This window comes from Carettochelys insculpta, chromosome 4 (assembly GCF_033958435.1).
Source record: "Carettochelys insculpta isolate YL-2023 chromosome 4, ASM3395843v1, whole genome shotgun sequence".
NCBI lineage: Eukaryota > Metazoa > Chordata > Testudines > Carettochelyidae > Carettochelys > Carettochelys insculpta.
The window spans coordinates 42,549,396-42,573,066 of record NC_134140.1 but is presented as its reverse complement, the minus strand read 5'-3'; the positions used below and the strand labels follow the sequence as shown (position 1 = coordinate 42,573,066).

The 23,671-nt window shown below is 39.4% G+C and overlaps 1 protein-coding gene and 1 long non-coding RNA gene across 6 annotated transcripts in view; one reads left to right on the top strand and one right to left on the bottom strand.

Annotated features, from left to right (window-relative positions):
* LOC142012437 (uncharacterized) overlaps nt 1-801 on the top strand; it is a 48,951-nt gene extending 48,150 nt beyond the window's left edge. Inside the window, exon 3 of the long non-coding RNA XR_012645347.1 lies at nt 783-801. This is a non-coding gene — a long non-coding RNA (uncharacterized LOC142012437). The remainder of the gene's footprint in view (nt 1-782) is intronic.
* The window catches only part of TBC1D1 (TBC1 domain family member 1), a 180,560-nt gene that overhangs the window by 36,253 nt on the left and 120,636 nt on the right, over nt 1-23,671 (bottom strand). For all 5 annotated transcript variants that reach the window (XR_012645346.1, XM_074992595.1, XM_074992592.1 and 2 more), the window contains 3 exons: nt 11,271-11,459; nt 3,951-4,112; nt 652-810 (listed from right to left, as the gene is read on the bottom strand). Coding sequence is in view for 4 of the 5 variants with exons in the window: in XM_074992595.1 (XP_074848696.1) it covers nt 652-810; nt 3,951-4,112; nt 11,271-11,459 (510 nt within the window). In the remaining variant the exon portion in view is untranslated. The remainder of the gene's footprint in view (nt 1-651; nt 811-3,950; nt 4,113-11,270; nt 11,460-23,671) is intronic.

Below are 23,671 nucleotides of genomic sequence, written 5' to 3'. Positions count from 1 at the left end.
AAATCCAATTATAGAGCATACTACTGGTCAGGCGTCTGTCCTCCTTTATGCTAGTCTTCCTGAGGTTGACACTGGTTATGAGCCACATCAGACAGCAAGACACAATTTAGAACAGAACCTGAGCAAGGCTCAAAAAATACTTTTGGAAGATACCAAAACTTCTGTCAGAATTGTTTCACCAAAGTAAAACCAAAAACCTGCGAATAGACACTAGATACAAACTCCTACACTTTTCCAAGTAAAGCTGTTTTGAACAGAAGGAAGCATTGATGATTAGAAATGAGTCTCACCTATTTTTAAACAAGCCTTGACTCTTACAGACAAACTTGCTTCCCTGCTAGTTTCTATCCCATTGATCTTAGGAATTCCCAGTCAATATGTGAAATATAGTTGCATTAATCACAAGTATAAAACTGCCCTACCTAATGAAAGGAGATTGTAGACCATTTCTGCAACTGAAATATGGACTTAATAATTTCCTAACGGTGTGAAGTAATTATTTAAAAATACATCAGATTAAAATCACTTTTCACCCCTAAACTATTATTAATCTAAGAAGCATTTTTACTAGTTATTTTTTTAATTAGAATTCTCCCCCTCCAAAAGTTGTGAAACTTTTGTTCTCAGTTCACAATGCTGCTGTAGACTTACCCAGGTCGATAAGTATTGCATGTTGTTGGGATGTTAATTGTTTTAAGAGTTCTTTGTAGGGAGTGTCCTTTGGCTGCTGCTTACTTGGCAACTGGTGTTTAAGCTGGTATTGTTCTGCTAAAAACTTCCAGACCTCACCCCGGTGATGACGTGGTACTCCTTGCAAGAAAGGGGAAAAAATAAGGGTGAGTGGGAAATAGATTACTCTTCTAATCACAAGAGTTAAAATATGTCTCAAGTAATCAGTCCAGTAGCACTCAGAGTTATAAACACCAAGGTTAAGAACTAATCAGTCAATTAAACATTTCATTTGGAGCCAGAAATACACAATTAGGTAGTAGCAGAGATCAAAAAAACCAAACCAAACCAAACCAAACCCCGAACCCTGAAACCAAATACAGGACAGTGCTGTACAAAACCTAAACTATTCAAAAATAACAGAGAGAGATAGACGTGCTAGTCTATATGCTATCAAAACAAAAAAGCAGTCCAGTAGCACTTTAAAGACTAACAAAATAATTTATTAGGTGATGGGCTTTCATGGGACAGACCCACTTCTTCAGATCATAGCCATACCAGAACAGACTCAAAATTATCAGACTCATTTATATAATTATCAGACTCATTTATTCAAAAATAAATGGAAAACAGCTTTTTAAAATGTATTTATTTATTTCAACGCTGCATTAAGTTAATCTTCAGCTGTCCCCAAAATGTGTTGTACACAGTTACTAAAAACCTCCCTTCCTGAGGAGTTCAGAACTCAGAGGTGCACTGAATTAGCAGGTGTGAAGCTTGGAAGATCTAACAAAAATGATCTGTAATCTTTTTACGCAATAAACCCTGTGGCTATGCAGCAGGCCAACATAGCTGGAGTTCAGGTCGGTCTGGTTTGCAAAACGTACCCTCTTTCTCTCACACCTCCCAACGTACAAAAATCCTAACAAGAGAGATGTACGCTAGTCATGGGGTCACCCTGGGGGTTGTGTAAAGCTGAGATTAGCATTATGCATCTATTTTGAGAGAGAAGCCCCACTAGCAGCTATTTGCACTAGCTTCCTTGATCAAGTACCAAGCATACAGGCCTCTAAGCAACCTGAGACTTCCAAACTGTAAAGTATATTCCAAGCTGAATTACACAACAAAGTTTTCTGATGGAATTCTTATAGATGACTTTCTAATACCTTAAACTATATTCTTGTCCTTGTTACCACAAGGTAGGTGTGCATGAGGTTTTATGCACACCATAAGCACTCAGCATGTGCAATCCAGACATCATCTAATGATTCAGAGGCCTGACAATTAGGAAGTATGTACCCTATTCCCACTTCTGCTACAGACTTGCAGTGCAACCTTGTGCAAGCAACTTTGTTTTAAAGCCTCACTTTCCCCATCTGGAAGAAGACATAATGCTAACTTTCCCATAATGCTAACGTATGGGAGACTTCACTCATAATTACTTGCAGTGCTCCAAAATCTGTAAATCAGAGGACGAGCAAAGTATTATTATAATGGATCAGGTGTTACAGGTTGAACCTCTCTAGACCAACACCCTCGTCTCCTTACTCTCGCTGGAGAAAATTTGCTGAGCCATAAGAGGTCAATATTGTCTAGTAGCATTACCAACACTTGCACTGCTTACTGGGCTCTGAGAAGACATTTAGGGGTAAATTACAGCTAAAGAACATCGCAGAACACTGAGAGCCAGGACTGGTGGCTGTCAGCAAACTTTATGGCACCACAGGAAACTTGGCCATATCCATGATAAGTGGTCTGTTAGGTTCAATTGGGTGACTAGGTAACCAGCATTAAGAGTGGCCAATAATATACATCTACTTCTACTGTATACACCATTACAGATCAATTAATTACTCCCATATCAGTTATATCTGTGCACACAGCAACATCTACATAAATAAGTTATTTAGTCTTGCATATCCAAAATTAAAGATATTTTGTATTTACATTCTATTACAGCTTAAGACTCAAACTAGCTGAAGGAAGCAGATAAAATATATTTAGGCATCACAGTAAAAAGTTACTATTAAAAAGGCTTTCTGAATTAATATTTGGTATATAGTATATATTGTTTAATTCTGCTTTTTTGCTTTAGTTTGCCATTCCTCTCCAGCTCCCCCCCAGATTTTTTTGGAGGGTGAAGTTTCTCTCTAAAATCAATTGAAAAACTTGTTTTTTCACTCATAGGAATTAAGTTAGAAGCTTGGAGATGGACATTGGTTATAAATCAACTGGTCTGGTGTACTTTGCCTATTTAACAGTGGCTAAATAGATTGGCTGAACAATGCAGTTTATTAAATACCTGCCAACAGTGGATGATGGCTAGTTACCTGCCCAAAGAAGACCTACCACTCTACACAGACTGGGAATGTACAGCACTTGGTTCAGCAGGGCTGCAGCATCTAAACTATACTCCTGCAGCACAAGCAGTATATGAGCAATTATCAAACAATTTTTTTTCCAAAATGATCCATAGGTTGTGTCCCTTTTAATGCTGTTCAGACAGGATTATTCGCCCACTTCTGAAATACTCCCATAAGAATATTCTAGGAAAATGCAACAATGCTAATCTGACTCAAAATGAATACTTTTGAGTTCATTTCAACATAGGAAAACATTTTGATTTTAGAACGTTGAAATGTTTTGATTAAAAACATTGAAATGAAATGCTCTACATTTAAAAATTTGTATTCTGAATTTGTTCTGTGAAAAAAGATTGAAATTTCAACTTTTCATCTCATTTCAGAAGGAAAAATGAACATTGGAATTTCCTACAGGACTGAAATTACAAATTCCACTCAACTGTAGTTAATATCATTGACTCACTTGGGACCACTTCATTCCCTTGTACAGATACTGTATAAACCACTCTCTTACAGTATGTAGTCAGAGCTGAGATATGATTTCCAGGTAGCAGAGAATTTACTCTCTGCTTTACATGAATAAATCTTGAAGGGGTTATCTGTGTTTACTTAATGAGCTCTTTTGCTACAACATTGCTGTCCTAATCTTTTTTCCGTTTCGGATAAAGTTCATTAAAAACAAAAAATCACAGGACTTACCCTCAGCTCCATGGATGCAACTATGATTTAAAATCAATGGGTGTGGCATGTATGTAGCTAAGGGGCAGTGGGCCTCACTTGTGTTAGTTTTGAATACTGTCAATTGTTCATTTAGACCAGGTTGATAATAGAACTGATACTGGCACAAAAAAGCAACTGTGATTTCTAATATTAGGTTATATGTGAATTACACTTTTGAAAAATATAGGCTCTGCTTACCACGCTCAATAGCAGAATGTATTGTTTCCATGTCAATTTTCGTTTTTGTCCTTCCTGGTGTATTCAGCATTTTTTCCCAAACCAAAGTCACCTCTTTCAAGCACGGAGTGATTTCTTCATAATGAAGTTTCAGACGTTTGTTCAGTAAATTGTTTTCAGATGCTAAGAAACAATATTAACAGTGTACCAGTTAATACAATACTGTTGAACAGATTCACTTACACCAGGCTTTTTGCATGAAAATGTCCATGCTATTACCGGTCCACATCACTGAAAATACAGGATTTTTGATAAACATTGTAAGAATTTCAGGATGCCTTTTTTTTTTCTTGGACTATTCTAGTTGTGCAGTTCTGTTCAAAGCTATGCTGTTAAAATAGACTGCATGGCAGCCCAGGTGAAGAGCCTTACAGCTGCTCAGATCTTTAAAAATTAAAAGACACCAAAGATGGCTAATGAAATAGGCAACGCTGTTAAAAACAATTTTGATTTCGGCCTGCACAAAAAGGATTTAGTGCAAACAAGACCAAAAGTGAAGATGAGATACAAAAATAACACAGCCTGCCCCTTTGAAAGCTAACCTCCCTTTTTAGCAGAATTATCAGTGAATACTGATATTAATTAGGAGGTACAACACAGTTGCAACACTGAGCACAAATTATGGTAAGAGTCTGTGACAATTCTACAGAGAACTTTAGGGGTGGCAATTTTTAACAGGATTTAGAAGAGGCTGTGGAGTCAGCTGATTCTGCTGAAGGATGATAGTGATGTGGTCGGAATCGTTGTACACATGAAGAAAGTGAGCTGAAGCACTTGTGAGCATATGGAGGCTTGGGGACACCCTAAAAATGTGTGAGAGGCAAGAGGAAACAAAAGGTATTCTACACTGCAATTAGGCACCCGCTCTGGCTTGTGGGGCTCAGGCTAAGAGGCACTTTAATTGCAGTGCTGGCAGAATCCTAATGCCTGGGCTGCAACCCAAGCCTGAATGTCTTCACTAAAATTAAACAGCCCCTTTGCCCAAGTCAGCTGGAACAGGCCCACTGCAGGTTTTTAACTGCAGGGCAGATACATACAACGAGTGAATGAGGATGCTAAATGCTAAAAAATTAACTCACAGTAAATCCCAAGCACTCTCCTGAGTTGACACAATGTTTACAAAGTAATGTCATAAAGTTTTCATCACCTTAATGATGCTTGTGTGATATATGTGCAATACCTCGTTGCTGTGACGATGTATTACTGTAATGCATTACAGCGTATTGTCATTCTGAGGACATATTATTACCATATATCATAAGACTACTGTCACTTTAATGATTTAATCCTGTAATACTTCATCAAAACAACACTCCTATTTATTACTGTGCTAAGACAATCTAAGTTAAAAGGACAAAGTAATTTTTAATAGTTTAACTCTCCATTATTTAAGCTGTTTATACAAATTTAAGTCCTGTTTTCTACAGGAAAGCTACAGTTATTAAATTGAGAACAATACTTTAAAAAATAATGTACAGAATTTCTGATCATGCCAAGATACTTTTCATTACAGCTCTAGGTACAGTCTGCTATACAACTACTGCCACTGAGATTGATTTTTGCAGGTCACATGAGGCAAGGGCTCTTTCTCAACTTGTCAGAAAGGAATGGACTACAGTTAGAAAATTTCCATCTTTAAATTACATAACAATTCAAGCCCCAATCCTGCCAGCATTTATGCATATGAACAACTCAGTGGAATTACTCGTGTGAGTTACAAATTTTTTCAGAATCAGGGCCTTTTAGTTTCCCAATGAATCAAACTGTAAGTTCCTGTGGCATTTCATTAATCTGAATAACCTAAATCCTTAAAATTTATTTTAAATGTTTTTTGTTCCTAAATCCATTTTGAGACAACAGATTTCCTGGAAAGTAAATTAAAGGCATCAGCACAGACTTTAATCATGGATTTGTTTTCCATAGCAAGCAAGGCCTTCTTCATTTTGCAGGGCTCAGGCAAGCAAAAGTAATCATGAATTCAGCTCTTTTGTTTCACATCCCACACTAGTAGGACACAGACTTCCAGAATGCTTTCTGGTCTTAGAAGCACAGACTTCAGCACTGAATACTAAATTCAGAGTGGGAAAGATTATACAAACTAAATAGTTACACTCACATCAATCCAATGGGCAAGAATGAATTCCCACCGTTGTTTCAACTATGTGGCTTTTCCTCCTCACTAGTTAACTAAAATTTTACAAAATTAAAACCTAAGAAGTTTCACCCCTTACCTTACTTAACATCAATATAGTGACCATCATTTTCCAGGTGGATAAACTTAGTCACAGGGACATAACAGACTCAGCATATATCTTTGTAAATCTAAGATGCAGACAGGTATCTTATAAAAACACCTAAATGGGTTGGGCACTTAACTCCCAATGAGTTAGGTACCTAACCTGCTTATGGAAATTTAGAAATCACACTGGATACCTGACAGCATCTTTAGGCACTTAAATACCTTAGATAAAGACAGCTTCAAGTGACCTGAAAAGCCTCTGATGATGTCAAATATCAAATTACTTAATGTTAATCTTCAAGATAACTGACTGCAGCTATGATGAAAACTAACATGAGAATTAGTGGTGCAGTTTACCATACTCTTCTAATCTCTGTATGTTATCCTAAAACCTCTGATTAAGAAATTCTAAACTACCCAATTCAAAAGTCCTTAAACTGGGATGGTTTTAGGATTTGAAATGATGGATTCTTAGTGGTTCATATTTGTAGTTGTATGACTTGTTTTCTCCACCTTATACTAGAGGGAAAACAAATTTTAACTAGCAATTATTTAAAATGCTTGTAAGAGGTCACTTTTTTGTGTGTGTTTGTTTCCACATACACATCCTGCTATGCCAAAGTAATGGTCGCATATCAAAACATATATTTTATTTAGAATTTTCTTTTTAATGTATATAAATTCGATAATAATTAGGAATAATTATTTATTACAGGTTGAATGTCTAAAATGCGGTCCTCTCTGGTCTAGCAAGACCACGGATATTGCTGGACCAGAGACCCTTGGTGGCTGGGAGAGGGGGGCCAGCTGCAAGCCCTGTGGATTGGAGTTCTGGCCAGGGTTGGGCAGCTGCAGCCAGGCTGACAATGGCCAGGAAGCCAGCAGCACTGCAGCTGGGACAGCATCAGGGGCCAGGCCAGGGGGGGCCAAGAAGCTTGCAGTGGCCAGGGCCAGGGCAAGGACCAGGACACAGGAGCTGTAACTCAGGCGGGGAAGGCAGTGGCTGCAGAGGAAGCCATCAGTGGCAGCTGACAGTGTGTTGGGAAGTCTGGAAGTACTGACCTCCCATTGTCTGGCAAAATCCCTCATTTGTGACAGCTTTGGTCCCTTGGGTGCCACACCAGAGATGTGTAACCTGTACTGTTTAAATAAAGTGAAGTAGACTTTTACTTTATACTCTGAAAGACATTTTAAAAACAGTGACAAGGGTCATGTTTACTACTCTGCCTTTTCTGGCTGGCTCAGTGCTGATTTTGCTTTCAATGCCATCTCTGCCTTTACAGTTAACTGTTACTGGTACCCAGTATTTCATGCCCCGAACCATAAGAAATTGGCTCATGAATAGAATTATGATCACAATACAAAGGACACATTTACATGAGAAACTAGGATGCATGAGTGAAACCAGGATGCAAAAAGAAATTCTAAAAATTAGAAATAAGCAGTGTGCTTTTGTGTTTGTAATGAGTAGCTGCTAATAAAAAATTATATCTTATTTAACTTCTCTTCTTCTCCTTCCTTCTCTTCCCACTGCCATCATGGTTGTTCACCTTCAGTAATACTGAAAGCAAACCTGCAAAGAATCTAACCTCCTGTGACCCCAGTCTTCAATTTCTGCAGTCTGGAGATGTCCCTCCTTCAAATGAGGAGACTTCTGCAGTGAACACGAGCACTGCTAATGACAGTGGAAATTTGTGCAGAGGATAACATACACATAATGTGATTTATCCTCCCCTAGATCTGTGCAGCTACTTCATAAGCATCATGTGGGGCTACAAACCGAAGGGGAAAAATGGTCTGTTGCTATGCTAGCCAAGACTCCTCTTTAAGATCAGCGTTTAAGACTCACGGCACTGGTACATTCAACCAATATGCACTGTGCAATCAGAAGTGAGCCAATCTACTACAGTACAATGAGAACTGGGTATTATACATGTTGACCTTTTTGTAGGGCAAGAATTAGGCACTCTCAGGAGAAAAGAATTTGGACATACTGTGGTTACCCTTCTACTGAAGTGTGATTTAGCCACACGTTCTTGGTAAGAAAGATCAGAATTTATATCCTGATGTTCCAACACCATTTTTACTACAAATTGCTCTGTTCTTAAATACTAATTACAGCACTAATGGGTGTGTTGTAGTTGTGTGTCAGTTTAGAAAGTGGCTCTGTGTATCTCTAAATAATTGCAACTCCATTCATCGGAGAGCCAGTTATTCACATTTCCTTCAAGTCAAAAAGAATATCATATATACAAAACATAAGGCCCCTGCTCTTCCCACATGAAGATAATTCTAAAACAGGCATCACAGTGGCAGCTTGCATTACATTTGATGGGCAAACTCAGTGGGACTCATTTTTTGTTTGTCTTTGCAATTAATGGTGTTATCTGTCACTTGGACATTTGGAAGCAGCGCTGGTCAGTTTCCCGGCTCCCCCAAGCTCCGGGGACTCAGGAACCAGGCAGCAGGGTAAGTGCTGCTGGTGGTGGGGGTGCAGCAGGGCCTGGGGGAAGGGTGCAGAATGTGGGATAGAGGGAACTGTGGGATAGGTTCCCACAATCCATTACTGCAACAGTTGATTTTTGGCCATTCAGAACTAACTTGACTTTGTGTGGAAGTGAGGATACTCAAAATCAAATGTATAAAGCCCAGTGCTGTAAAATCGAATTTAATTAAATCAAATTTATCTGGTAATGTAGATGTAGTGTAAGCCAAGCTCCCAGGCAAGACTGACTCTTTCTAAGTTGGGATGAGATTTGTAGCTTCTTAACATCATCCCTGTTTAACTCCAACCCTTTAGCAATCACTGTGTCAATGAGCACTCCATCACAGCTACCTATGACAAAGAATGACAGAGTCAAAGGTGACTCAGGTGCCTAAGTCCCATCTTCAGAAGTGATTTGGATTAATCTTTCAAGGGCATGCATGAGACTTAGGTACCTAACTACCACTTAAAGTCAAAGGGAGTTAAATGGGTACTTTTGAAAAATTATCCCCAAGTCAAAAACGAAATGGGACTTAGACCCTTTTGAAATTCTACCTTAGGTCTCAATATTTTGACTTTGTAATGAGACAACAAATTAAGTCAACCTGATTTAAATGTCAACAATACTTGAAACGAGGGGCTGATCATAGAATGATGTAAATTATTTTTTATACAAAAAAAAGTAAGGCAAGTATAGAAGCACAAGTAGATGCTTAAGGAAATAAAATACCATGTACGTTTTAAAAGGCAATCAACCATTCACTGCACCCCCAAGAGCTTTGGCTCAGCTTTGAGAGCAGGTTCCATGCAGGGCTACTTGCATTTTCTACAACGCTTGGCCTATTTCTGTACAGTTTTCCACAGTTAAAGATACCCTGTCCTCTCCCCACATCTAACTTAGAGATTTATCCTGGGGGAGCAAAGTCACCTTTCCTTCCTCTCACACACACAATGCTCCCACCCTCAGAAGCCTTTACTTTCACCATTAGTGTTCTTGCCAAAAGAGCACCCTCCTCCTACAAATCTTAAGGGTTTTTGGATTCCCTCTCATCCATTCCCCAAATCAGAGAGGAGTTGCCAAGCCAACAAACAAACCTGTAAAATGGAGGACACGGAGAACAGGGAAAGAACAGAATAGGAAAGCCAGAAACCTCATCTATTTAAGTAAATTTTAAAGAAATGACAAAATGATTTTACAGTGACACTGCAAGTCTACTGAATTTGAAGAAAAGATTTGGTACACAAAAAATGGGTCTCATAAGTGCTAAAGATGTGAGGGAATAGTGACCTTTCAACACGTGATGGGAATGCCCTAACTTCACAGTGTTTTTGAGGATAAACAACAAATAAAATTTTCAAAATAACTAAAATTAGGCTACTCACAGAACCTCTAATGATTATTTTATGTTACTGTCTAAAGGAAGTTACTGACTCATGGAAGAAATTGATAACACATTTACATGACTAGCAGCTGGATATAACATAGCTGGAAAAGGACAGGACCCTCCAACATTAGCAGCATGGATAAAAGTATGGGAAACCCTTTTAACGGAAACATGAGAGATTGTCTTCCATCAGGATCAAGTATATGTTCCAGTAGTGTATGGTTACCATATTTTGCCATTTGTACAAGAGATTGACAATGCACAAATAGGACTTTGAAAATGGAAACAAAACCAGGTTATGAATAAGATTTGTTAATCCTTTCATGGAAAGTTCACATACATTCTGATGAAAAAATAAAAAGTTTAAAAACCATTAAGCATTTTTTTCAAAAGGCACTTAGTATTATTACCTTATCTTCATTTTTAATGCCTTATGATCTTACACATAATGCATATAAAAAAGGGAGACATTTAGCACTTTAAAGACTAAAAAAAATTATTTATTAGGTGATGAGCTTTCATGGGGCAGACCCATTTCTTCAGATCTGGAGATAGTGCTGTCCTGGGAACAGTGCTGAAAGTGAATTGGCATGATGATTATATGAGAGAGATACAAAAAAAAAAATTGAAATGAAAATTGACAAAATGCATTGTTAACATAATATTACAGATTTCCTAGTATGTTACCAAGTGTCTGCACTATGCATGCACAACAGTCAGCACCCTGGTAGTCAGTATTTCACCCACAGATAAAAGTACAAGGCCAACTGTTTGAGGACTCTGTTTAACTCCTGGAAGGGCTCAACAGGATTTACTGAGTTACCAATATTTAAGCAATCACTTGTGCATCAGAATATACTGAAGAGGCAGTTCAGAATGACAGCACTGAGCTCTTTATCAGCACTTCCAGGCACTGGTCTAAAAACATTCAGTGAAATGTCAACAATAAAGTTTCAATTACAATAAAATAAATAAGCCATAGGTAAAAGATCAGAGTAATGAGGGGAAGTCGCACATAATAAAGTGGACTGGGAGAGACAGTGATAGAGTGAATTCTCTATATTGATTCTAAAACATTGTGTTAAAACCTTCTCCTATTTACGGCAAAGGCCTCAATATAAACAAAGAACACAGAACTTGTTTTCCGTAGGATCTAATTAAATTGTACTAACCTTGTAACTTTTGATTTTCCTTTTCCATTCTGAGGAGCAGTATCTGTTGAAGAATGGCTTTCCGCCACAGGTCTCGAAGATCCTGCGACGTGCGTTTCCTCTCTTCTTTCACCGGTGGCCCAAAAGGGCCATCTTCACAAACTGGTTCCAATGGGGACCTTGGCGGAAGATCTCCCAGTTCAGAGTGATCTTGAAAAGACAGAAATGTGCATGACTCACTTGGGTTTCATAGTCAAACATAGGGGCACATCCTTAGAAGCCAGCTACCACTTGTGTGCATGTAAAAAATGTACTATGTATGCCTTGAAAGTAGCGACATTAACCGGGTAACCAGTAAGCATACCAGTAATCATGACAGGTACCAATATGCCCACCGGTTAACCTTTGCCAGTAATCTCTAGCTTCAGCCAGCTGTGCTGGGTCTGAGCAACCCACACTGGGGATTAACTGATTAAACACTATTGTTTGACAACTTAAATATTTTGACATCCTTAATCTAAATTTTGCAAGTGCAAACAGCTGTGTGTACTTTAACCCATGCATAAGGACTCTCTAAACATCCATCCAAGTGCTAGTGGAACCAACGGATTTTTGCAGATGCAAGTGTTAATATTTGTGTGTGCAGGTCATTAACTGCTGGAAATACTAGCGTGGGTATTAGAATTCTGGACGTACACATGGAGATATTTACACTTGCAGGTATACAGAAGTTTGGACAATCATTTCAAGAGAATGCCAGGCAAGGCTCTTCTGCAAATCTATCTTACTTTCCCAGGATAGGGCTCAATTACTTAAAAAATGCAGTTGTACTGGATTTAAGAGCCAGACAAAAGGAAGAAAGGAGAGTAGCAGAATACAGACTGTGGACTTCAGAGAAGCAGACTTTGACTCCCTCAGGATACTAATGGGCAGGATCACTTAGAGGCTAATAAGAGGAGGAAAGGAGTCCAGGAGAGTTGGCTGTATTTTAAAAAAGCCCTACTGAGGGTTCAGAACAAACGATCCCAATGTGCAGAAAAAATAGCAAATATGGCAGGCAGCCAGGATGGCTTAACTGAAAAATCTTCAGTGAGCTTAAAACACAAAAAGGAAGCAGAAAAGAACTGGAAACTTGGACAGATGACTATGGAAGAGAACAGATACAATATTCTTGTCTGCAAGTTGAAGAAGAATAGCTGGCTAAATCCTCAGGATCAATGAGTAGTGATCAATGTCTCAATGTCTAGCTGGCAGCTGGTATCAAGCAGAGCATCCCAAGGATCAGTCCTGAGGATGGTTTTGTCCAACATCTTCATTAGCCATCTGGATGATAGGTTGCTTTGCATCCTCAGAAAACACGTGGATGACACTAAGCTGGGGACAGAGGTAGATACACTGGACGATAGAGTGATTTAGACAAAATTTAGGATTGGGCAAACAAAATCTGATGAGATCCAACAAGGACATATGCAGAATCCTATTTTTAGGATGAAAGAATCCCAGACACTGCTACAGTCTGCGGACCAACTAGCTAAGCAGCAGTTGGTTAGAAAAGGACCAAGTAATTACAGTAGATGAGGAGCTTGATATGAGTGAACAGTAAGCCCTTGTTGCCAAGAAAGCTAACAGCATATTAGGCTGCATTAACAGAAGTACTGACGGGAGATCGAAGGAAGTGATTATTCCCCTCTATCTAGCATTGGTGAGGCCACATCTGAAGTATTGAATCCAGTTCTCCCCGTCCCCTGAAAGTGTTTGGACAAATTGCAGAGCCCAGCACAGGGCAATAAAAAGATTAGGGGGCAGGAGTACATGACTTCTGAGGAGAGGCTGAGGGAAATGGGCATATGTAGTCTTCAGAAGAGAAAGGGAGGGATCTGATAGCTGCCTTCAACTACTGGAATGGGGTTTCCAAAGAGGATGGATCCAGGCTATACTCAATGATGCCATATGACAGAACAAGAAGCAATGACCTTAAGTTGCAGTGGGAGACATCTAGGCTGGATATTAGGAAAGACTATTTCACTAGGAAGGTGGTGAAGCAACAGAATGGGTTACCTAGGGATGTGGTGGAATCTCCATCTTTAGTGGCTTTTAAGGTGAGTCTTGACAAAGTCCTGGCTGGAATGATTTGGTTGAGGATGGTCCTGCTTTGAGCTGAGGGTAGTTGTGGATGACGTCCTTAGCTTTCTTCCAAGCCTAATTTTCTATGATTCTATGACACTCCTGACAGCAGATAGTCTCAATGGTGGTTTAGAGCAGTGTTCCCCAATTTTTATTTGGCCACGGAACCCTTTTAAACTCAAAAGAATTTTGTGGAACCCCATTTCCAGGCTGTACTCCCTGTTGGTCCCCAAACCCACCCCCTATTTCCAGGCTTTACATGCCTCAGCCCCCACATCACACCAGCTTTACTCACCTCATCCCACAAACACCCGCCCACATCCGCAGGCTTAACCACTCTCAGCCTCAAACCTGCTCCCCCAACTCCAGGCTTTACATGCTTCAGCCCTCTTCCACCAAATCTGTCCCCCTATCTCCAAGCTTTACACCCCTCATCACACAAACTGCCCCATCCCCAGACTTAACCTCTGTCAGTCCCTAATCCCCCCCATTAACCCAGGCTTAACTCCTCTCAGCCTCAACCTGCCCCACAGTCCCAGGATTAGCCTGTCTCAGTCACAAACCAATCCCTGGGACTAACCCATTTGTGGTGTGAGCTGGGGAGCCTACGCTGGATGGCCACATGCACCAGTGGAAGGAAGGCTAGCACGGAGGTGTTCCACTGGCAGGTGTTAGCTGCGTCACGCCCAATGAAGGGGTGTGACCACTCCGGTAGCAGGGGAAGTGAGGGGCTCTCTGCAGCTCCCTGCCCTGCCACCACTGAACTAATGGAACGAAATTCAATTGGTTTAACAGCTGGATCCCTCCGCCACCCTGCCAGTTGTTAAACCAATTAAATTTAGTTCTGCTATTTCAGTGATAGCAGGGCAGGGAGCTGCAGAGAAATCTTCTTGCGGAACCCTTATTTTCACTTTGTGGAATCCCAAGTTTCCACAGAACACCATTTGAGAAACACTGGTGTAGAGGGCCATTTTTGTTTTTTAAATCATTGGCTAGCACTGCAACATACATTTGAAACTAAAAACACAGAGAGTATGTCTGCACTACAATTAATGTTCTATAACTGATTTAGGGCTCTTTAAACACAACACATTTTTATAAAACATTTCAGGTCTTTAACATTGCATTACACACATACAAACACAGACACAAATGTAGCAAATGGTTTAAGTTCACATCCAACTGCTATAAATCTGTAAGGCAATAAACAACAGTAGTGCAACTGGCAAAATCTTCACACAATGCATATCAGCTGTGATAACTTTTCTCTTTATGTCACATGTATTTTGGAGAGAATACATATGCTTAATGGTTTACAAGTTTCTTCTGAACTTAGACATTGCACCAAATATTTTATTCAGGAAGAAATCTGTCTTCTGATAAGCAAGAATCACGTTATTTATAAAGACAATTTGAGGTTGCCTAGTTCCAGAACTCAGGTACTCAAACACAAGAAGAAACGTTTGGATGCATGCACACTAGCTTTTCTACCTCTTCCTTGCAGTTAGAAATAAATAACCGAAAGAATAGGACAGGAATTCCAGCCTTTCTGTTTTTAATCTGTTCATTCTTTCCTCTCAGTGAAAACATTAGCACATTGACTTTCTTCAGTAGCAATGGAAAACCTACAATGGATCATCGAGTTCACTGCATGTGTTATTTAAACAATTTTAGCACTCAAATTCTCCAATAAAACCTTCATATCAACATGTATCAGTCTGGCATATTAACTAGTCAATAGGACAGTTTTTGCTCCAGTTCAGTCACTCATTTTAAACTATAGAAGAGGAGAAATTTTCACATCTGTTCTCACCTAAACTGATCCTGGTTATTGTCAGACAGAAAAACTTAAATCACAGCACTTAAGGTGACAAAGGGGAATCCATAATAAGCAGATTATGAAAATTACATGCTAAATTATTAGGGTGAACAACCCTATCTCTAATCCCACCAATGTGTCCTAGGTTCAGATTCTACTTTATAATTGTTGGCTCTTCTTATGTCCTTTTCTTCTTCTTTCTTATTGTTACCAGATATTAAACAGACATCTCGGTCTTCTCAGGCTAGAGCTTAATTCACCTTCTTTCCCATGATCCAACTTCAATGTGGTAGGCAATTGAGAAGCCAAAGTGAACTTGTCTAATTGCCCGGATGACTTGCTTAAAGCTTTCCCAGTGGCATCACTCATGTAGGTTAATGGGAAGAATGTGCATATAACTTTGGAAGCAGTATTTAAAATGAATTGACAATTCAGCCCTTACCAGTATTCATGAACATACAGTGGTGCCAATGATGGCCATGCAGGAGAGCTTCCAGAATCATAACAGAAGTCAAAGAACCATTGAAAAAAATTGAGCATTTCAATCTTTCTTGAAAATATTTTTGAGAAAAGCAGAGAAAGGAGAAATAAAAGGCAGAACAATTCATTTGAAGGTAATTAGAAGTGCACATTCCAGTGAATCAAAGTGGCACGTGCAAAAGGTTAAATAATGTGCATCTTTCAAGACCTATAAAAGGACAGCAAGTACACTGAGGCAAAACCTGAATACCTAAGTACACAAATAGGAGGAACTGAAGGAATCAGCTTCCCTGTTCACCTGTATCTAACCCATGTAACTTTAAAGCACTGTGAATGAAAATATCGTTCACCCCTGAAAAATAAATACAAAAATCTACTTTAAATTTATAAAATGCTTTCCTGTTTCTAACTTCCTGGTTATAGACAATTTTTCAGTTCAGAAGATGGAGAAAGCTGCTAGTGGAGAAGCTTGTCTAGCTTTCATAATGACACATAGGGAGGAATTCTTTGAGAACTGGAGAATGGAAGACAGCTTGGGTGAAAGTTTTAAAATATAAGAGAAGATTGGTAGCTTGGACGATTCAGTTTGATGTTCAAATGTTCACCGAGCTTGGTAATTTGATTATCAGTGCGCACTGACGATGTTACCTCAATTGGCAATGAAACGTTTGCAGTCAAATTGCCAAGCTCGGTGAACATTCGAACATCAAATTGGGTGAAAGTGATCATAAAATTGTAGAGGTCATGATACTAAGGAACAGTAGGAAGAAAACAGCACAACAGAGATAATGGATTACTAGGAAGCAGATGTCAGCAGACTCAGAAAGGTGGTAGATAAGATCCTATGGGGAGAAAACAGTTCAAGAGAGTAGGCAGTTTTAAAGGATACTTCGAAGGCTGCCTCCCCACTCTGACACTCCGACTGCAGAAAGTGGGGTCCCGCAAAAAACTTAAAAATACTGTGCCTTTAAAGACTCTGCCTATAAAACTCCCCAAGGTCACAGATTCTCTTTCAGGGGTGGGGCGGGGGATTGCTGCCACTACCCAAAAGAGAAAAAACTCTTTAATGCAGGAAGACACACTTGGCGTATCTCCCTGTGGGGTAAGCCCCAGGCTCTTAAACCTCCCTTAGAAGAGAGCTTGGAAACAAAGAGCTGTAATTTGATAGCTGGCCTTTCAGTCTAAGGCATGAATATACACAGGCCCTTCTCCAGGGCACAGGAATCGGATCACTGACTTAAAAAAAGTAATTTATTCATAAAATGAGAGAAAACACTCAAACATTTCTATTGCAGCACAGAGAAATACCTCCCTGGGATTCAACTTAGAAATCACAGAGTACGAAGGAAAGAAATCATTTAGCAGAGCAACTCCACGCCAGTTTCAAAATAACAAATAACCTGATAGCATCTAGCTAAACATTTCCTTTCTACTTACATATCTATGGCTGATTATGAGACAGCTAGGAAATTTACTGGATTCATTCCAACTGCTTAGAAGCAATCATTTCTTTCTGTCCCCTGTGCATCAGCCACACAGACAAAGACCCATCAGGCCACAAGTTCTCAGTTCAAGAAAGATTGTTCTCAGTTCAAGAAAGTTTCTCTTCCTCCCATTGGCTTACCTGACTGCCAAAACCCATTCATTTTTCATTTAAAAATATTACTTTTTTCCCCCTCTGCTAGCTCTCAGAATCGTACTTCTACAGGATATACACCACTAGCTTGTGATCTCTAACTAAGCTAACTCAGAAAGATTCAGGTATTGTGATGGGCCAGTGTATTACTTCTTGACCTGCACAGATGCGAGCCGAGCATGGAACTGAAGGTCAAAAGTACTGGTGCACTTCATACTTGTTATGGAAAGGATTTCTGGATTTCACATACCCTACTGCCTATGAAAGGACATGTGAGCTAGCCAAATATCAGTGTTTACTCTTATCTGATACACTACACACCCTGCATGATTGTCTGCCTACTGGCTGGAATCCGTGCAGCAATCTGTCCACACCAATCCCTTGAGCTTCATGTGGGTGTACTCAATTCACTGCATGCATTAACAAGCTTCCATCCTGAAAAGGGTCAGCAAACAGATTAAACAAACTGAAACTATCATGCACAAAGATGAGAAAAGCAAAACGGCCACAAAATATTACCAAGGAGGCACTCAACTGCAGTATCACCACAGAGTAAAAGACAAGTTTAAGGGAACTGGTGACTGAATGTATGTGGGCAACAGGATTTAAAATCTACATCCACTGGATTTTCTAAGAAACCAAAGAAGTGACACAGACATAGAGATCATCGGTAGGACCTCACAGAGATTGATATTTTTGTAACAAATAACTAAGGCTTTGCCTTAACTTCTTTTTTTAAATGAATTCCCTATACTTGTTATCAACAAGAACAGTTTTGTTTTATTCAGCAAAAGTTTCTTGGTCAAAAAAAATCTCATTTTCAAATATGACTTCACCAAAAAAGCCCACTAAGCTTTGGAAAAACCCTGGTTTGGTTTTGTTTTTTGTTTTGTCTTTTTTACATTCTCTCAGAGCACACAGTTCAATTATCTTCCACTATCCAGAACAGGATTTGTATGCAGTTAGACACCATAACATTTTGGCAGAAAAGAGGGTTTTGTAATGAAAATTATGAGAGGAAATTTAAACTAAACTTGCATGTTAATGTTATATTGGTAATCCTGTTAAAGACTACAGAACTGCTATGTGGCTCTATAATTTGACATTTTGTCTGCAGGCCTAGGGATAGTGCTGTACAGAGACATGTGGAAGGCCTAGATTCCTGTTCCTATTAAACTTGCCCTTCCAGGTGCCCAGGAATACAAAACCAGAAAAAAAGATTTGCTCTCTTACAGCTACATTACCATGGGCACGTGACCTTTGCAGAGTTCATAAACTAAGAAAGGCATGCCTTGGTCTGAACTCACAGGAGACAATTCAAAGGAGTTTCTTCTGTGCACTAGACTCTCTTTGCTGCACTTTCTTGCCCTTTAAAATATTTATTTTTAAATAGGAAATTCTTTGCAACATATTTTAAATTGCATAAAGAAATGGACTGCATAATAGTCAAACCTTCGCTAATGTTTGCATGCATATATTTCAATAGAAAGTTATACTACACACAAGACTAAGATCAGAAGCTATATTTTCCACTTTGAACATAGCACCAGAACAAAAGAGAGAACAAAATAGTAGCAAATAAATGTAGTATGAATTCTCAATAGATGTAGCATGAGGAACACCCCCATCTAGTGTTCATATGACTACAGCTATTCACGAGAAATTTATTCAACAAATTTTGGTCTCTTACCCATAAACAAATGTTTGTTTTTTTTGAAACTGTTCTAATATTTTACAAACATTGTGTTCACTGTTTTTAGCCTGTGACTGAAGAGCACAGCCACATGCAATGTTTCTGTTCAGACTGGATGACCAAGAAAAAGAAAGGAAAAGAAAGAGGGCTTCATGGACACATTTTTCACAAGACTAACTTATCAAGATTGCTTTTATGATTATGAACACATTCGAAGACATTGATGTGGACAAAAACAAACAGTGAGAGACAGTTGCCATGGTACATTTAAAGATAGGAACTTCAACTGTACTGGAACCTTTATGTAACTGGACTAACCATAGCAAACTTCCCATCAGGATTGTCTCAATGCAACCTTCACTGGGCACCCATAGCCCAACCTGAGGGTGAGTGCCCTGTCCTTGCTACACCCTCACTCCTACCCTGGGATGGAAGCTACAGTCCCAGCACATTCTCTTGCTCCACCCTAGAGGTAAGCGGAGAGCCACATTTTATGACACTCCAGAGGCAAATCCCCGTACTGTGCTTTACCAGTCTGGCCCACTTGGTGATAGGGATCTCAGATCTGACACTTTCTTACACACCAACTGCAGGGGAACCTGCCAACATAGCAGCAATTGTTATTTAAATCTTAAAACCACATCTCCTGAATCCTGGGTTCATGGTGATAAAATCCACACAATCATAGGCCAATTCTGCCACATGGAAAAATCTCCAGACCAAAAAACTGTTCTCTGTAGTTTTCATAGCTTAGCTGATAATAACACCGATGCCCTCTGTGAAAGTTCCCAGTATAATTACTCTGATTTGTTACGTGAGATTTTGTAGGAAAATACTAATATATTTTCATCTATTAGTGGCAGAGTACAGACAAATGCATTTTCAACCAAAAAATTGTCAAAAAACTTGATTCAGCTCTAGTCAGGATTTTAGATCACATTCTAACTCTGGATGTAAATGTAAGTTCTTCATACTTTATGTAAATTGTTTTTTACTGTAATTCTATTAAGCACTTAACAAGGCATAATATATAGCAGCAGCCAACTGAATGTTCATTTTAACATGGCTTGAACTGGATGATTTGCTTGTACAAGACTGTGCAAATAAGCGTGAGTCCTGTGTAGATCCACCTATTTTAATTTTTTATCTAGAAATGTAAAGTTTGAAAGGTTCCATGGCTTGTAACATTTGCACACAGCTACGCAAAGCACAGCTGGACCCAAGTGTCGCAGAGAGACTGACTGAAGAACTGAAAGAGATATCTCCACCGAGCATCAAGAGCAAGACCGATATTTCGAAGGAGGAAGTAGAAAGAGCAGTAAAACAACTAAAGAACACCAAGAGCCCTGGAAATTATAAGATCATGGGAGAGATGATTAAATACGGTGGAGAAAGTATGATTCAGGAAATATACTGCCTATGTTAGATAGCATGGAAAGAAGGGAAAGCACCTAAGTAATGGACAAGATCTGTGCTAGTGACAATACATAAGAAAGGAAGTGTACTGGAGTGCAAGAACTACAGAATGATTGCCCTAATGAGTCATCGAGGCAAGGTGCTGATTATGATACTGATGGAGAGACTAAGATTGCATATAGAAGAACATCTAGCAGATGAGCAACCAGGGTTCAGAAAAGATAGAAGTACCATGAAGCAGATATCTGCACTAAGCTTGATTGCAGAGAAAGCTCGACAAAAGAACAAGAATGTCTACTCTTGCTTCGTCGATTTTCAGAAGGCAACAGACCAGAAAGTAACTCGGGTGGTGTTGGAGTCATACAGAGTGGATAGCAGACTGATATGGTTGTTGATGGATGTTAATGATAATGCAGAAGCAGCGGTGAGAACGTGCTGAGAGTTGGGAAGTTGATTTAGAATGAATAGAGGTACAAGACAAGGAGATCCGATATTGCCAAGTATCTTCATCATGCATCTAGAAAGAGTGATGGACAAGATCAAAGAAGAGATAGAATGGATATCTGTGCATGGGATAAGAATTAACAACTTGAGGTCCGTGGATAACATAGTTATCATTGAGGAAGATGAGGACAAGCTAGCAAAAATGGTACAGGTACTTAATGAGGAAGGGAAGCGGTACGGACTGATTATGAACATCGATAAAACAAAAACAATGGTATTTAAAGATAAGGAAATAGGAAGGAAGACCAATGTAGATGGAAATGAACTAGAGAATGTAGAGAAGTTCACATATCTGGGGACCAACATAACGTATGATCTAGACTGCAAGAAGGAAACAAACAATGATTAGAATAGCAAAAGAAAGTTTGAAGGCAATGTGTAAGATCTGGAAAAACAAAGCGATTAGCTTAGGAATGAAGCTGAGCATCCTGAAAACATGTATATTCAGCAGCATGTTGTATGGATGTTAAACATGGGTGATAATGAAAGATTTGAAGAGAAGAATATTGGTGTCCGAGAGGAGTTGTTACAGAAAGATCCTGAGAATTGGATGGATGCAGAAGGTCACCAAAGAGGAATTTTATAAGAAGATAAAGCCAAAAGAGATCTTATTGCAGACTGATCCTACTGACAGAGACCAAAAACTACAAGATCCTTACCAAATATTCATAAACCTGAATTACTCACCCAGAAAATTAAAAAACAAATCGACAGGGCCAGACGAATACCCAAAGACCAGCTACTCCAAGATAGGCCTAAAAAAGCCACGAACAGAACACCACTGGTCATTACCTACAGCCCCCAACTCAAACCATTGCAACACATTATTAAAGACCTACAAACTATCCTTAATCAGGATGCCACACTCCAGAAGGCCCTAGGTGACAGGCCTGTTCTCTCCTACAGACAACCTCCCAACCTTATGCGAATTCTCACCAACCCTATACCACAGGAACACCAGTCCTGGGACTTTTCCTTGCAACAAAGCCTGCTGCCAGTTTTGTCCACATATCTATTCTGGGGATGCCATTACTGGACCTAACCAGGTTAGTCACAGAATCACGGGCACATTCTCATGTTCCTCAACTAACATCGTATATGCCATCATGTGCCAACGCCGCCCAGATGCTTTGTATATTGGACAGACTTCAAACTCTCTAAGATAAAGAGTTAATGGGCACAAAACGGACATAAAAACACTTCTGATACATAAACCAGTCAGCTGACATTTTAATGGAGTGGGCCATTCTGTTAATGACTTAAGAGTTTGCGTGTTACTGAAGAGGAATTTTCAGACGACTTTGGAAAGAGAGGCTACTGAACGCTCTTTTATATTCAAAATTTGACACAAACACATGGTTTGAACCGGGATGCAAACTTTCTGGGTTATTATAGGGGCTCTTTTGCAAACTTGGCTTAATCTAATTCTTGACTTCCCACCCCACACTCTTCTTCTCTCTGATTTGCTCACCTTGATATTTTTTTTTTCTGATTTGTCAACCTTGATTACTATTTTTGGTTCTCTGTGCCTTAAATATTAAGTCTGTTCTGGCATGGCTATGATCTGAAGAAGTGGGTCTGTCCCATGAAAGCTCATCACCTAATAAATTATTTGGTTAGTCTTTAAAGTGTTACTTTACTGCTTTTTTGTTTTGAATGCAAATTACAGCTATTTGGGCTTATTTGCAGGATCAACAACGAATGAAAAATCAAGGCCTTGGTATTCGGCAATAATGGATGGTTAAAATAGGAGAGGCAGACCCCACAGAGAATGGGTAGATGATAGAATAGATTGGTGTGGAGCTAAGCCATTCCGCACTGGACACAGAAAGATGAAAGGAAATACTGAGAAGAGGCATCAGGCACCAATGGGTGCTAAGCCCACCATTGTTGATGATGAAGATGATGCCCACTTTATCCTAATGAAGTTTAATAGAGAAATCAGTTCATAATATATTTTAAAACCAGCTGGTACACAACAAGTATAAAGTTACCCATTAACTTCTTCAGGCTGGTTTAGAACTTCTGTAGGAAGGACACTCACCTTTTACATGGGATAAACTTTAGAGTAATTTCTATAGAGGATGGTTGTTTTCATCCCTTTGTAATTCTACAAACCTGATTCTCAGGTCTGGACAAGCTTGTCTTTTCCACACCCCCAGATTATGAGGCCATTCATGAAGCTAGTTATTCCTACAGTGTAGTAGCTTTCCAGCTACATTACTTTCCATTAGCCACATCCCCTACACAGTGCATTTCACAGACTGGTACATCCTGAACCATGAAATTGCATTACCCCATTATTGCATGAAAACTATCCAGGTAGGAATTGTGCAAAATATTATAAGAATGTACGAATGGCAAAAGTGGGTTGGACCAATGGTCCACCTAGCCCAGTGTCCTGGTGCCAGATGCTTTGGGAATGAACAGAACAGGGCAGTCATCAAGTGATTCATCCCATCATCCAGTCCCATCTTCAGTCAGTCAGTCAGACGTTTAGGGACACCCAGAGCATGGGGTTTCATTCATAACCATAATTCATGGCTAATAGCCTTTTAGGGACCTCTCCTCAGTGAGCTTACCTAATTCTGTTTTGCACCTAGTTATACTCTTGGCCTTCACAATACCCCAGCAGTGAGTTCACAACATTCCCAGTCAATCTGTGAAAGAAATGCTTGCTTTTGTTTGTTTTAAATCTGCGGTCTATTAATTTCATTGGGTATCTCCTGATTCTTGTGGTAAATAACATT